Source organism: Phyllostomus hastatus, unplaced genomic scaffold, assembly GCF_019186645.2.
Source record: "Phyllostomus hastatus isolate PE091 unplaced genomic scaffold, TTU_PhHast_1.1 phas_contig_86, whole genome shotgun sequence".
Taxonomy (NCBI): Eukaryota; Metazoa; Chordata; class Mammalia; order Chiroptera; family Phyllostomidae; genus Phyllostomus; species Phyllostomus hastatus.
In genome coordinates, this window is record NW_025333977.1 from 77,339,234 (window position 1) to 77,356,535 (window position 17,302).

Below are 17,302 nucleotides of genomic sequence, written 5' to 3' on the forward strand. Positions count from 1 at the left end.
ACCTTATCAGAGTTCCCTTGTATGTTACTATCTGTTTCTCCCTAAATGCTTTCCAGATTCTCTCTTTGTCTTAAAATCTGGCATTTTAATTAGGATGTGTCTTAGAGTGGGCCTTTTGGGGTTCATCTTGATTGTGACCCTCTATGCTTCCTGATCTTGCATGGCTTTTCCCCTCTTCAAGTGCGGAAGTTTTCTGTCATTTTTTCAAAGAGGTTTTCTATCCCTTGCTCCTCTTCTTCTCCTTTTGGTATTCCTATGATTCAAATGTTTTTATGTTTCATGTTGTCCTGAAGTTCCCGTAAGCTATCCTCATACTTTTGAGTCTTTTTTTCATTTTGTTGCTCTACCTGGGTACTTCCTTCTACCCTGTCTTCCAGCTCACTGATTCATCCAGCCTGTTTGTAATTCCTTCTAGTATATTTTTTTATTTCAGATATTGTTCTTCATTTCTTCTTGATCCCTGCTTGCAGTTTCTATGTCCTTTTTATGTTATTGAAGTTTATAGTTGTCACTGAGTTCCCTGAGTACCCTTAAACCATTTTTTAAAATTCTATGTCTGATAGATTGCTTGACTCAATTTCATTTAGCTCTTTTACTGGAGATTCTCCCATTCCTTTTGATTTGGAGTTCTTTCTTTGTCTCCCCATTTTGGTGACTCTTTTTGTTTGTTTATGCATTTCAGGGTGCTCTGCTTTGCCTGCCTATCTTCATGGGGTGGATTTCTGAATATACCACAGCTTTTTTATCCACTCAGCTACTGATGGGAATTTAGGGTGTTCACAAATTGTGGCTATTATAAGTAATGATGCAGTGAACATACAGTGAATATATTCTTTTGAATGAGAGTTTCATGTTCACTTGGATATATTCCCAGAAGTGGAATCGCTGGATCATAAGGGAGATCCATTTTTAATTTTTTTACCTAATATGCTAATATTCTCATGCATATATGGCTGGACAATATGTGTTACAGGATAAACTGATAATAAATATGATGTGATCACATACATCAGTAGTACTGAAATGTCTAACTGTAAGTTCATAATGTATGTCTGTAACTGCTAAAACCTGGGAAATTATTTTGCTGAGAAGACTTTTGAAATAAGAAAGATTTGACAACATCTAATGCAAAAGAAAAGTATTTTTTACAACTAAAACATATGAGGTCTGTCCACAAAAAGTGCAGGCATTGTTAATACTTTTATTTAATCTTTATTGTATTTTTTGCCATTACTATTTAGTCCCCTTATACCTCTCCCTGCTAGCAACAACACACTATTGTCCATGAGTCCTTTTCCTTTTAACTCCATCCCTCTACCCTCTCACTTCCCCCACCACTAACTATCTTCTGTTCTCCACCTATGAGTTTGTATCTGTTTTGCTTTTTATTTCAGCTTGTTCATTAAACTTCCCACATGAATAAAATCATATGGTATTTGTCTTTCTCTGTCTAATATCATTTAGAAAAATGTTCTCCAGGTCTATCCATACTGTCCCAAAGGATAAAATTTCCTTCTTTTTTACAGCCAAGTACCATTTCATTGTGTGAATGTCTCATAGTTGTTTTATTCACTCGTTTACTGATGGACACTTGGGCTGTTTCCATATCTTGGTGATTGTAAATAATGCTGCAATGAACATGGATGTGCTTATGTTCTTTCAAATTAGTGTTTTGGGTTCCTTCAGATATATTCCCAGAAGTCGATTAGCTGGGTTATAAGGCAGATTCATTTTTAATTATTTGAGGTATCTCCACACTGTTTTCCACAGTGGCTGCACCAATCTGCATTCCTACCAACAGTGCAAAAGAGTTCCCCTTTCTCCACATCCTCACCAGCACTTGTTTGTTGATTTACTGATGGTAGCCATTCTGAGAGGTATGAGTAGATATCTCATTGTGGTTTTATTTTGCCTTTCTCTGATGCTTAGTGATGTTGAGCATCTTTTTCATGTCTATTGGCCATCTGTATGGTAGAACATATTCTCTGATCATATCTCTACTAACAGGTCCATTTCCAAAATTTATGAAGAATTTATAAAACTCAACACCAAAAACACCAAAAAATCCATGGAAAGACTAAGCAAATTATTTGCATAAATACTTCTCCAAAGAGGACATAGAAATGGTCAACAGACACGTGAAAAGATGCTCTGTACACTTCATTTAACTTTTGTCTCATACCTACAGTAGCTCACCATTCTCTGATACCTTTATATTTAGAAAGGCATCACATTTTCAGCAAGAGGTAGGTGGATACCTAGAGGTCATTCCTGGAAAGCAAAATGTTTTAAGACATATAAAAAAAGCTATTCCCTCATGCAGACAGAAGAGTGTAAATCTATATGCTCCAAAGAGTCTTGCCAGGTACAGGTAATATACAGTCCATATGCCAAATTTGGCCAGCAGGTTGGTTTTTGTACAGCCTAAGACCAAAGAATGTTTCTTCCATTTTAATGGATTGTAAATATATATATATTTAGATATATATGAAGGAAAATAAGATTATGCAAATGAGATTGACTGTAACTAGATATTTACTATCAGGCCCTTCACAGAAAAGTTTTGCCAACACCAGAATCTATTTTTTGGTGTACTGCAGAATTTTAGTAGCTTACATATGTGTGCCATGAGATGAAAAAGGTTGAAATTCAATGGATTAAGTACTTAATGTGTTATTATTACCTAGTAAAAACACACATTAAGTACATGTATTTACATGAAAAATGCTTTGGGAATGAGGAAATGAAATGAATAGCTGGATAAATTCCTTTTCTTTTAAGAATCTGAAGTATTTATAGAATTCTACCCAGTTACCTGCATGAAAATGCATAATGTTAAATAACTAAATGTCATCCTATAGTCATTTATACACTTCAATGGTTTGTTTATTTATTTTACTTCACTAGTTTAAAGAATAATGCAAGTGATGGAGTTGGGAGCATCACTAAGAAATGCAAAGACTGCCTCAGAAGAATAGTGCTGCAAAGTATCCAACAGCAGGACATAAAGTTGGTGTCCCTGAGTAACTCTAAAAGAACCAGGCTGCTCCAAAGAAAGCAGGGTGACCCCAATTCCATGTCTTTGGGTTCCTTTCGGTATTATCAGTCTATGGCAAAGCAGTGTTCATGAAGAATGAAGATCTTGAAACAGACGCTTTAGTTCTATCTCCCTTAACGGACTTTATTGACCATTTTACGTCCATCTTTAGTCCTCAGGTGCAGAGATTTTGTGTGTATATAAATCTGACAGTTATGTCTCTACTAAAGTTAAAGAATTCAAAGCCAACGAAAATAAGTAATGTCTGTTGCCTAAGATCAAGTAATAGGGCCATATATTAACTTGTCTGTATTATACAGATAAATGATATTTAAGACTCCAGGAATCACAAACTTACAAAATCTTTAAGTTGAAAAGACCTTAGAAATCCCTGGCTGAAATTCTTCCAAAAGTAATAATGCCTGCAACAATCTAGACTTTTCCAGGGGCAAACGTGTCCTCATCTTGGCAGGGAGGGCCTTCCACGGTGGAAGAGTGCAAACTTCATTAATCTCACGCCACACTGCAGCACTCTCTGAGTTGCTGTACCTCAGGCCAAATGTGTCTGGAGAAACTAACTGTGCCATCTTGGACACACTGGATCTCATATTCCTCACATTACATCTGGAAACTGGACCAGAAACAGACTGGTGTGCAACAAAGGAAGATATGTAAGCAATCAAACCCCTGAGACTGCAAAGCCCAGGGCAGCATCTACTTTTTCATGAAAATAAGACAACATAATAAATGTAGGTCTATAATAAAGAGTTAGTAAGGTATGGGGGAGGAGCATGGAATTTGAATTGGTAAAGAACTTGAAGCCAGAATATTTGATCCCTTGTCCAGTTGTGACATTTTCTTAGCTCTAAAATAGTGATGATAAAACATAACCCACGGGGTCACTGAAAAAATCAGACAAAATAATGCATGCAAAAATAATGCATTTATACACACACACACACACACAGTGTATAAGCATCAAATGTTTCTCCCTGTAGATATTATGTTCCTCAAAACTAGAACTAATCTTGTTTTTTCTATGCTTTGTACCCAGCACAACCTCAAGCTCACAAAAGACTTTAATAATGTTTGGTGAATAAATGAATGACCATCCAAAAACCCCATACACAAAGAACACTGCTCTGATTGCATGTGTAGTTGGTCAAGATTAGTCTTAAAATATGTAAATGTCAGTTTTAAAAAAGTTTATGTTCTTACAAACTTCCTGTTACAAAATAAGTCATGGGGATGTAATGCACAGCCTGGTAACTGTAATTAAATTGCATATTTGAAAGTTGCTAAAATAGATCTTAAAAATTCTCCTCACATACACACAAAAAATTTGTAACTATGTATGGCAATAAGATTTATTATGGTAATAAAACAAGTTTATGCTAAAATATAAAAGATAAATAAAATGTAAGTGAACCAAATGTGTTATAAATATGTTCATTCTATACTTATATATACACACACGAAGAAGTACATAATTCAATAGTTCAAATATATGAGTAAACAAAAATTATAAATGAACTGTGATTTTTAAATAGAAACTATCACAGCAAAGCACCTAAAATTCAATAAAGTACAAAAATTCTTACTTAAGGTGATTATCTGACTGACAGTTCACTTCAGTGTTTTGCTATTATGGACAAAATTTGTTACACATAATTGATTACTCTTTAGCAAACCTTCCAGAATGCAATGTAAATTTTATTTACGATAGCCCTGGCTGGTGTGGCTCAGTGGATTGAGAGCTGGCCTGCAAACCAAAGGGTGGCCAGTTCCATTCCCAGTCAGGGCACATGCCTGGGTTGCAGGCCAGGTCTCCAGTAAGGGGGCATTGTGAGAGGCCACCACACGTTGATATTTCTCTCCCTCTCATCCTCCCTTCCCCTCTCTCTAAAAATAAATGAAGTCTTTAAAAATTTTATTTATAATAGCAAAAATTGTACTATCAAATTGTAAAATCTAGCTATCAAATTGTAAAAAATCTTACTAACAAATCACTTTGACAAATCTGGGGAGAAGGCATATTGATTTTATAAATAAAAACTGTATGAGGATAATCAAAGAAAGTTGAGTTACCTGGGTCTGTAGAGGGAATGACATAGGTGTTTTGTTTTAACTCTTCTGGCCTGAATAAATATTCTCATCCAAGGGTCAAAATATAGGACAGAAGTGTAGGCTCTGAATGACCATCTCTCTGGGAAACTAGAATGGAAAATAGCAAAGGTCACACTATAGAGGATGCAATAACAACACATCATTCAGAAGAAAATAATCAGGCTACTAGGTTATGATGGTTACTACTAGCAGCCTAGGGAACTTTTCTTTGAAACCTAACAATGACACAGCAAACACCAGCAAATCTTGCAACACTCAAATCATTAAGCAGGCCACTTTACAGATAAGTAGTTAATATGAATACTAGGTTTTATTATTTTTTTCCTACATGTAATTAAAAAGCCAACTGACTGATTAAAGTATAAGTAACATCAGCAAAAAAAAAAAAAAAATTAGGCCTCTAAGTACAAAGGCCTACATGGATAATCGGCACTTTGATTAGAACTGAACTTTTGTTAGCAATAACTGATTCCAAGTAGATTTACATCAGCTACAGAAAGTATTAAAGTTATTGGCCCAGGAGGACAAAACCAAGACAAATAAAACAATTCCCCTGCTTGAACATTTTTTTAAAAAAAGAATTTAGGCCTGCATAAATAAAAATATTTTCCTGAGCCCTGGCCAGTGTGGCTCAGTCAGTTTGGTTTATGTTGTCCCATAAACCAAAAGGTTGAGGGTTTGAGGATACATGCCTAAGTTGTGGGTTCGGCCCCAGTCGGGGCATTTACGGGAGACAACTGATGGGTGTTTCTCTCACATCAATGTCTGTCTGTCTGTCTGCCTTTCTCTTTCGCTCTCTCTCTCTCTCTCTCTCTCTCTCTCTCTCTCTCTCTCTCTCTCTCTCATATCAATGGATATATCCTTGCATGAGGATTAAATATGTATTTTCCCATTAAATTATTGCAGAGAAATACAATAAAAACGTTTCATTTGCTTTGAAAATTATAACCTAGAGACACAAAACTCCATTCTGTAAGTGCAATAAGTATTAAAATAACTGTTTTTGTCAAACTGAGGGGAGGAGTTTGATGATGTGTTAAGTAAAAAAGAGGAAAATAAAGGATGGGAAGGCATAAAAATGGGAGCAGAAACAATATAAAATAGCCTACATTGAAAAATCACTGTGTTGCTGCATGCTAACAACTCCAGGGAGCTTCTATTTTAAAGTCCACTTATGAACTGTAAACCTCCTCCAATTAGACAAGAAATAAAGATCAGAAACAAGCCAAGTCATGCTTCAGAAGTAGTGCTATCTACTAGGTCCCAGAAAAGGCTACAATGAGGGGTTTACAAGGCCAAATATAAATCAGAGAGAAGTACACCCATCATTTTTACAATCCTATCTCAGTCCAATGGAAGACAAAAAAGATGGAAAAGAAACATAAAAGCTGTCCTGGGGGACTGCTCAACAGGGTCACACCACTGCCAGTCACTCCATAAGAAGGAACAGAGCTCCAAAGAATTTACAAAAATGAAGATGAAGCTTGTAAGGAATCCAAGGATTCCCTGGTTGGTTTTAATTTCCTTCAGGCAGAATCTGAAGTTCATTAAAAAGCCTGAAATTTCTTTGAATTGTTTAAAAAGAAATTATTTGAAAGGTCTGTATTTTGCCATGTATAATGTGTACTTTTTCACCCAAACTATTGAGGGGAAAATGAGGATGCACATGGGTATAATGATTACATACCATGGGCATAATAATAGGTATAATAATCCCATGTATAATGTGCACAAAACATGGATGCACATTATACATGGGAGCACATTATACACAGCAAAGTACAGTTCCCAATATAAATTATAAGGAAGTGTCTATTCCATGGTTATTATTCTGTAAATACTAATGCATTTCAATGTGACATTTGGGTGTAGCACTACAATCATGTTGTTTTTAGTATGCCAGGAGCTGTACAATCAACTAAGTCTTCACCTGTTAAAAGAAAAAAGAAGTCATCTTGGGACACTTATAAACATTTCATGGACTTTTGTCATTATTCAAATGCCTTCTGGATCTCCTGATTTGAAATTGTCCTTAGAGACAGTATAGCTCTTTCTTTGGACTGTCCTTAAAGCAAACACATCTCTGTCATTTAAAGGTAACAGTGATTCAGAGCCAAGTTTAAGAAATATAGAAATATAGTGGGAGATCAAATTGGGTTAGACAAATTTGGGTTAAAAATTATTATACAAATCAAAACAAGGACACTACTACTTCTATCTCTTGATGGGTCAACTTTTACTCAATAAATATCTATAGGTAAGTATTTATGTGTGTTGGGGATCCTCAAGACCTCCTCTATGTTAAGAGATTTGCTAGAAGAACTCACAGGACTTATCACATAATTGTACTCATGACTAAGACTTGTCACAGTGATGTAGAAAACATATACAGTGGATCATAAAGGGAAAAGATAGGTGGCGTCCAGAGGAACCCATATGCAGCTTTCTTACAGTTTCTCCCTCTCATGACAGGTCACACAGAACATACCATACCCCCAGGTATGAAAGTCAGGAACATGTATGTGATGTTTCTGCCCAACCAACCCCATTAGAGACTCAGCACAAAACATTTTCAATGGGGGCTGGGTCACATAGGCACCCTCTGCTGAGCACATATCAAAATTCCAGAGTCCCAGAAAGGAAGTTGGTTTTTAGTATCATCCATATTGTTTGCATAGTCTAGACATATTGTACCACCTTCTCTGTTAGGGAAAGGTTTATAACAGTGTAGGGAACTGCTTATCAGCTAAGTTCCCAGACACTAGCCAAAGACCAACCCTGCAAACAAGGCTTACAAGGAATAAAAACCTTATATTAACCCTTTTCTACATATACGCCTACTTTTGAAAGTTCCCATTTATCTGTGACAAACAGAATGGCCATACCTCTTATGCTATTGTGATATCTCCACGATTTTTAAAAAATGTACACTTCCATTCAAGATGACAGCATAGGCAGACATGGCTCCCCTCTTTGTACAACCACATCAAAATCACAGCTAAGATACAGAACAACCATTACTCGGAACTGACAGAAATCAAGTTGAAGGGAAGTCTGACAACTATGGGATTAAAGAAACCACATTCGTCCAGACTGGTAGGAGGGGAAAAGATGCAAAATACGCTGGTCCCCCATCCATGTGTGGTGTATACAAATTCGGGAGGGATATTTTGGGAGCAAGGAGTCCCACACTCACACCAGGCCCCCAGCCCAGGGTTCCAGTACCAGGAAGATAAGTCCCCAAAACTTTTGTCTGAAAAACCCAGTGGGGGTTGAGTCGGGGGAAGAAACTTCTGGAACTCCAAGTAGTTCCTCTTAAAGAACCCACATATGGACTCACCTACTCACTCACTTCCTCTGGGCTCTGGTGCTGGGATGGTGGCTTGAAGGGCACCAGTGGCATGCAGGGCGAGGCTGAGGTGTCTGACATCAAGGCAAGCAGAGGCCACTGTCCCTTTTCTGGGCCCTCCCCCCACAGAACCAGTAAGCTGGTACCATATCAGAGACTCCATCATCCTGGCCAGCACTGTTTGATCCACCTTGGAGATTCCCAGAGACTTGGCCCCACCCAATTCACATAGGCCCTCCCAAGCTGTATTTCCATATGAATGTCTTATCTTGGCTCATACTTCACAACTTCCTAAATCCTCTCAAAGAAACAGCAGCTGGCCTCAGTGAGCCAGTGAGCCCCAGGCCCAAAACTAGTAGCCTAGATTCATAGCTTGGCTTCACCTAGAAACAAGCCCAGAACAAGTAGCAGCCAACTGAGATTGCGTTATAGTTCAGGCAGAGTGGCCCCAGGAAAAACACAGCTGGGGGCTGATCTTGGCATGCACCACCTGGGAAACCCCAGGGCCAGCGCACCCAGTGGACAGCTACAGACCTCAGTGGACCACCACCACCCTGCCCCTGCACAGCTCATCCTCCATAGATGGTGGAGGTTGGTGGTCAGTGGTCACAGCATATCCTTGCAGATGACTGGCCTGGGTAAATCCCTCCCATTGATGTGCCAATAGCAATCAAGGCTCAACTACAAAGGGAGGGTGTACTCAGCCCACAAGAAAGCCCACACACCTTGAGTACCCAGCTTAGGTGATAGGGGAGGCTGTGCCACTAGACTCTACAGGACACCTACTACATTACACCACATGAACAAGACACAGAGGCAAAGCAGCTCTACCTAATACATAGAAACAAACACAGAATAGCTCCCAAAATGAGGAGACAAAGAAACATGGCCCAAATGAAAGAACAGATCAAAACTCCAGAAAAAGAACTAAATGAAATGGAGATAAGCAATCTATTAGATGCAGAGCTCAAAACACTGGTTATAAGGATGCTCAAGGAACTTAGTGAGGACCTCAGCAACATAAAAAAGATCCAGTCAGAAATAAAGAACACACTAATTGAAATAAAGAATAATTTACAGGTTAACAACAGGAGAGTGGATAAAGCTGAGAATCAAATCAATGATTTGGAACATAAGGAGGCAAAAAACCAATCAGAACAAGAAGAAAAAAGAATTTAAAAAATGAGGATAGTGTAAACAGACTGTGAGACAACTTTAAGCAATCCAATATTTGCTTCATAGTGGTGCCAGAAGAAGAGGAAGAAGGAATTTGAAATCTTTTGAAAATAATGAAAGAAAACTTCCCTAATTTGGTGAAGGAATTAGACATGCCAAAGCTAAAAAGCACAGAGAGTCCCAAACAAGATGGGCACAGAGAGGCAACTAGAAGACACATCATAATTAAAATGTCAAAGGTTAAAGATAAAGAGGTGGGAGGGGGAAGGGAGAGAATGGGTGAGAGGTGAGGGAATTAAGTACAAATAGGTAGTTACAGAAGAGCCATGGGGATATAAAAGTACAGTATAGGAAAGTGAGTAGCCAAAGAACCTACACATGACAGTTGGACATGAATAAGAGTGAGGGCATTGCCTGAAGGAGTAGAGGGTACTGAGTAGAAGGGGGCAAAGGGGAAAAAGTCAGGACAACTGTAATAACATAATCAATAAAATATAATTAAAAATTAAAAAATTTAAATGCATAGGAAAAATATAAAATCTGAATAAGAAATTAGCCACCCAATGTAACTTTCAAACTCCTTTATATGATATGAAAGATCCTTCATGACCTGGCCCCCACTTAGTTCTGCAGCATCCTCTCTCACCAGCTTCCATCCAGCCTTTTAGGAACACTCTCAGTTCTTCAGATATGGGGTCAGGCTTTCTTATCCCCCAGCCTAGGCACATTCAGTCTTTTGGCCATTTTCATTTGGTTTCTTTCCACCTGTAAGAATGCAACTTAAATCTCACTTCCTCTCAAAGCCTTCCCTCACTCCCCAAGATTGGGTAAATCACCCTCCTCTGGTGCTCCCCTTCTTCTCTATCTCCCCAATACAGCACTTGCACTTAGTGATGTCATTGTCTATCAATCTGTATCCCCATCAGCCTATAAATCCCATGAGGCTAGCATCCTTATCAATATTTGTTGAGTAAGTGGTAATTATTCAGCACTCCCTTGGCTTAATGTAAAGTGAACAGCATGGGGTTCCCTATGTAAGGAAGACTTAATGACTGATCATCTCCAATGATAATGCTATCAGTCTTTGTAAATAAAGCCATTCACTTGAGAAACTGGGATACAAATGTATTAAAGTAATCAGGATACCTTCAGAAGATCTGGGAAAAAAATACTCTTACTACTTTACATCATTTTCAAAATGTGTTCTCTTGTTTCCTCTTAAATGGCTCTTTTTTGTCTTAAATTTTGCCAGCATCCATATCTTTATCTTCATCTGTACCTCTCCTTCTCTCTCACTTTCTATTTAACTGACAATAAACTGAAGAATGAAAGAGAGAGAGCCAACCTCCTACCGCACACACACAAACACCAGATGCACACAGTCACATGACAGATGTGGGGAAAGAGGAGCATATTTTAAGGCAGAAACTGCCTTGGCAGTCTGTGTTATATAACAGGAGGAGATGGAGATGCTTTCTGTCACCTCCTCAGCAATGGGTGTTCTTAAAAAGTCTCTCCTTCACCTCCAGCTGTGGCTGTGTCTGTGGCATCTCCGTGGCCTCCTTCTCCCAATCTATCCATGTAGTTCTGCTACTGTGTTAAGTGTTGCTCTGTAAGTGGCTATCAGGGATGGATGGATGTGCTGTGGTCAGCAAACTGTGTTAAGGACAGAAGAGCCAGGAAGTGGGGTCCTGTGCCAAGGTCATTATTTCCTTTTTCTACCCACTCAGATTCTTTGTGACTAGAGTCACAAAGAAAGTGAATTTTTTAAAGCTACGCAGGTGATTCCTTTAACTCTGCCAGTTTTGAGAACCACCACCTATAGACCTAACGGACAGGGTGGTATGTAAGACAGGTTGCCTGAAAGAGGGGAACAGAATAGTCTCTCTCAGGTATTTAGACCTATGAGACTTTCTATATTTATCCACACTGGGTACACAGACATCAGACTCCCATTCAGCCCAAGTATTGAGGCCCATGGTTGAAAAAAGGACTCTAAACTCCAGGCACTAGACTAAATTAGATCCTTTTTGGAATATCTCTGAAGTGCCACATATTTATTCATGAAAAACCTGTGTATTATTACAAAGAAATTTTTCTAAATTTATTGCTAAAGTCCTTACAAAAGTTGAATATTTCCTGAAGTTGAAATAACAAGTCCTGTATGATCTTGAATATAAAGAAATACAGAAAAAAAATTAACTAGTTTAAATTCTGAACTGTGAAAGGGGCTAACCAAATTTAATCTTAGATTATATCTATAAGAAATGTCAACTTGAAGAAGTATTTTAAAAGAAACGTTCTAAGTTGTACAAGTAATGAAAGTACTTCTATCATCCCCACAGCGTAACAAGCTGTACATTATAACAATTTGAAGCTGTAACTCTTGATGTGTTCCCAACTGACTCAGTTAGGACATAAACTAGAGATATTATGGAATGCTGCCCAATGACTGTCAATTTAGAAACACACTGCCAACGTGGTACCTAATTTCAAACATTACTTAGCACAAAATTTAAATTCCATTGCTCTGTGTTACATCATCACTCTCAGTGCTGCTTTTTAGGATGGATTTCTTCAGCCACCTGAGATCCTGGACCACAGCTAAGTCCAGGAGCACTGGCAGGCCTGTGGCAGCCAATTCCACAACATGGCTTTTTTTTAAAAACCAGAATCTCTGCTTTCTTCCATTTTCTCATAAAGTTGCACATATATACTATTCAAAATGTTATTAAGAAAATAATAAGGCACTGAAAGCAGCATGGGCACAAGGAAATCACATGTGCCACAAACCTGGTGAAATAGTCACAGGATCTTGACCCCCTCAAAGGGAATCAGGAAAAATGTTATAGGATGATCAAGCCTTCGTAGTTTAGAACTCAGAAGACGTTTTAAAGATAAGTGAAGCACTTAACAAAATTTCTGAAAACTCTCTCTCTCACCCTGATAAATATCTTCAATGATCTTCACAGTGGAGGACAGTGGAATCCACTACTGAGGGTGCGAACACCCTCCAATGAAAGTATTTGCAATTTTCTTAGAAAATTACCTAGATATTGGCACTCAATTTGGTTTACCTGAGTGCATTTGTTGTTCACTGTATAGCAGACATTGAGTTAGTTTCCAGAGCATTATGTAAGTGTCAAAAGGAAGTGCAGAGAAAAGTAGAATAAAGGGAAATAAAATACAGAGAATTTCTATGTGTCAGGTATTGTGACTACTCTATTACTATAGCATTTGTATTAAGGTGATTTTATAGCCTCATTTTGTAGATGAAAACACTGAAGTTCAGAAACAACAGACAATTTATCAGTAGAATGAAAGCTCTTCCAATGGAATCCAGGCCACTTGAGAACAGAGATATCCGTCTGTTTTGTTCCCTGAATACATCTCCAGCCTCTAATACAGGGCCTGACACTCAATAAATACCCATTCAATGGGTGAATGTCAAATGAACAGTCAGACAGCTACTATTCACAGTCCAACAGCTAGTAAGTGAAAGAACCAAGATTTGAGATGAGTTTTAAGCACCTGCAAAGTCCATTCTTTTCATAATGTATCTCCCTGCCTACCTCCAAGGCTGACTGGTTTGAAGTACACTTGCTTCTGTGTAATACAAGGGATCAAAGTTGTAAGATGGCCTCAGGCAGCTGCACCCTACACAGACCCTACCTGTGTATGAGCCTGAGGTTCTGGTCCCTTCAACTTACTCCACAGAACCCGATTCAAGGGTCTGGAATCCATGTGTCTTACAATACATAGAATAAATAATACGGCATTACATTGCCAATATTCCCAGCTATTCAATTAACCCTAATGTCTCTGCTAACAGACAAATGCCATTATGTAAAGGAATATTGTTTAAAAAATCAAAGACATAGATAGAACCAAGTTGACAGGCTAAGAATACATATTAGTCTTTTGCTGAAATTCAAGGAAGAATTGTAAGGAGGCCTGTGTGCCTAGTGAAAGGGGGAAGAAATAATTAGGAGACTCATGCAGGATTCTACAGAACAGTGTAAAGCCTTTTGGCTTTTTCTGAGTGAAATGTGAAGTCATTAGAGAATTTTGTACAGAGCTTTAAAAGATTACTCTGGCTGCTACTAAGGGGCATGGGTGGAACAGTTTTCAGAGGCCAAGGGTGGGAGCAAGGAGAACAGTGGATCAGCAGAAGGAAGGCTGCTACAGTAATCCAGGTGTGGCATGATGGTGGCATGGATCAGGGCTGCAGCGGTAGAGCAGATGACAAGTGGTTGAATCTGGATCTATCCGAAGGTAGAGCCAACATTAAATAAGCAAGTTAGCAGAACCCTGCAACTGTTCAGTATAAAGAATTAGAAAAAGATAAGACTCCCAGATAGACACACTGTGGGAGTCCTGAAAGGTTAAGAGAAAATCCTAAAAGCTATCTGAGGGTATAAATGAGAAATTTACTAAAGTTCAGTCATTACATCTGCATCAGACTTCTCATCAACAACATGGATTCAAGAAGTTAAATGAGCAATAAGTTCTGAGGAAAAGTATTTTTTGAGCCAATATTTGTTTATCCATTTATATAGATACTGAGGTAGAAGTGAAAAATAAGGCAAATTTAAGGATACAAAGATTTCAACAGTTTGCCTGAAACAGACTCTGAAATACTTATTTGAGAATATAATCCAGCAAATGAATAAATAAATGAAGATTGAGTGGTAAGCAAAGAAAATATTAAGGTTTATAATTGTCTAAATAATTATTTACGCAGGGAATGATAAAATGTTGTAAAAAATTGTAAATAAAATAATCAAAAGTTGGAACTGGTAAGAAAAAAAGTAAAAGCATACTAAGGCCTTGAGATGATATAGATACTGATTAACTCTACACTTCAATAAGAAAATTAAAAGTTTAGATATATTCATTAAAAATGTAAAAGGACAGCTGTGGCTGGTGTGGCTCAGTGGACTGAGTGCCAGCCTGCAAATCAAAAGGTCACAAGTTTGATTACCAGTCAGGGCACAGGCCAGGTTGCAGACCAGGTCCCCAGTTGGGGACGTACAAGAGGCAACTGATTGATGTATCTCACACATTGATGTTTATCTCCCTCTCTTTCCCTCTCTCCTTTTCCCTCTCTAAAAATAAATAAATAAAATCTTTTTAAAAAATAAATAAAAATGTCAAGGTATTCCAATCAAAGTATGTTTGGAACAAATAATTTTCCAACATTGAAATTTTTAAGCTTACTTTTTTTATTGTTTTTCTATTACAGTTGTCCTAATTTTCCCCTAGTGCTCTCCCCTGCCCCTCCCACCCCCTCCTCCCACAGTTAATCCCTACCCTGTTGTCCATGTTCATGGATCATTTATGAAATTTTTTTTAATGAAAATTTCTTCTCTGAAAAAAAAATCACAACTCAACCAACATCACAAAGGGCCTCCACATCACAAAGGGCCTCCACATCACAAAGGGCCTCCCCTTTTCAAAAGGAAAATTGAAGCAGAGCAAAATAAACAAAAACCAAGTAAGCACAAACAAAAAGCAAATTTCAAAATAAATTTCAAATTTCATTTTAAATTTCAAAAATAAAAAGGCAGAGTCTAACCATAGCAGATGTCACAATAAATGTGAACTAGGCAAATTTCCTGTTAAAACATAGAAGCCACATGGACAATGTGGCCAATTTGGTTATTGTCCAATAACCAAAAGGTTGTGGGTTCGATTCCCAGTCAGGGCACATCTGGGTTCAATGGGTTCATCTGAGCTCGAGCCTATACAATCCTCGGTTCAGGTGTGTATGGGAGGCAACAAATCAATGTTTCGCTCTCACATTGATGTTCCTCTCTCTCCCTTCCTCTCTCTCTAAAATCAATGAAAAAATGTCCTCAGGTTAGGATTTTTTTTAAAAAAAATTTAAAGATAGAAGCACTTAGACTGAGTCAAAAATCTAGCTATATGCCATTTATAAGAGGCAACCCAAAAGAAAACAGCACTGCTGAAAATAAAACAATGTCAAAATATAGAAAGAGAAAGTTAACCAAGAGAAAGCAAACATAGGTTAACATTAGATAAAAATAGACACAACATTATTGGAAGCATTTACTGGAATACAGAAGGATACTTTATTTTAACAAAAGGTTCACTTAAACAAAATGATATATGTGTCCCAAATCTAACAACTCAGAATCATACACAGCAAGAACTAGTACACTACAAGGAATGTGGACATATCCATAGATACTTTAAACTGGTCTAACACACTTCTCTCAGAAACCAAAAGAGCAAGAAGAAAAAAGATATGGATGATCTGAGGAACTTAATTAAACCTTGATGTAACAGAATCTGTCCTCACCACCTGGTTTATTTCACTTAGCAGACAACTGTACTTGAATAACAATAATATTTTAAAAAGAAAAAGAAAAAAAGGAATCTGTCCATATCAGAATTATTTTTTCCAATGTTTAAAACACTAAGCCACAAGAAAATGTCAACAGATTGCCAAGAGCAGATATAACACAGATTACATTCTCTGATTATCTTCCCAGAAATATAATAAAAGATACAGAATAATAAAAAATATTTGAAAAGTCCCCCAAAAAACCTATGTACTTGTAGATTTTCAAAATACCTCTTGAGCTAAAGAGAAAATCAAAATGGAATTTATAAACTATTCAAAAATAAGGAACAATGATATTTCTAAATTTTGTAACCCATGCAATATAGCTAGGCACAATGCAGGGAACATGGAAGAGACTTAATTGTTTAGATCAGAAAATGATTTTGAAAGTAAACAAATAAAATAGGCAACTCAAAGAAGGAGAAAAAGTAATACAAAGCAAATCCAAAGCACGTAGAAGAAAATTTAAAAATACATAAAATTAATTGTCAACCAACTAGACAAAGAAAATACAAATTGTTTTATTTTTAAAGACAGCTAAAAGAGATGACATAAATACATGATTAAGAAAATAAAAGTGAACACAACTATTGGACTGAAGCAAAACAGAAATTTTGTAAGAATATTTTATGTAAAACTCAGTATCAATTAATCTGAAAATCTAAATAAAATACTATATTTTGCCATATATAATGCACACTTTTTTGCAAAAGTTTTGAGGGAAAAATAAGGATGCACATTATACATGGGTAGGACTAATTTCATATCTACACAAATGTTTTTAATTCTTTTATTTATGCTTATGTGTTAAAAATCTAACTCTAGAAAGCAATAATGCTATCCATATGCAAAATAATATCCTGGAATATGATCGGTTGTGTCTCTAATTATAAATAAATGAAAAATTGAATTAAAAATTAAGACAAAAAAGTTTTTTACTGCAAGTTTGGGCCAAATACATGGGTATAAATTATACAAGGCAAAGCATGGTAAATATTTTTGTAAGAATTATAAGTAAAAAATTTTGTGCAAGGATTTTAAATCTCAATAGATTAACAATTCTAACACAGTTTGAAAATCAATGAAAGCAAACAGGAAGTAATAAGATCACCAATTTTTCAGAGATGTTCTACTAAACCTACAGGCAAACAAAAAACTGAAAATCAACCAAAGATGTGAAAAACTTCTCAACTCATTCTACCATAATCTATATACCAACACTAAAAAAGGCAAAGATAATAAA

At 37.0% G+C, this 17,302-nt stretch overlaps 1 protein-coding gene across 1 annotated transcript in view; it reads right to left on the reverse strand.

Annotated features, from left to right (window-relative positions):
- The window catches only part of MORC1 (MORC family CW-type zinc finger 1), a 172,302-nt gene that overhangs the window by 100,387 nt on the left and 54,613 nt on the right, over nucleotides 1-17,302 (reverse strand). Inside the window, exon 9 of the mRNA XM_045851829.1 lies at nucleotides 5,126-5,251. Coding sequence (XP_045707785.1) covers nucleotides 5,126-5,251 — 126 coding nt within the window. The remainder of the gene's footprint in view (nucleotides 1-5,125; nucleotides 5,252-17,302) is intronic.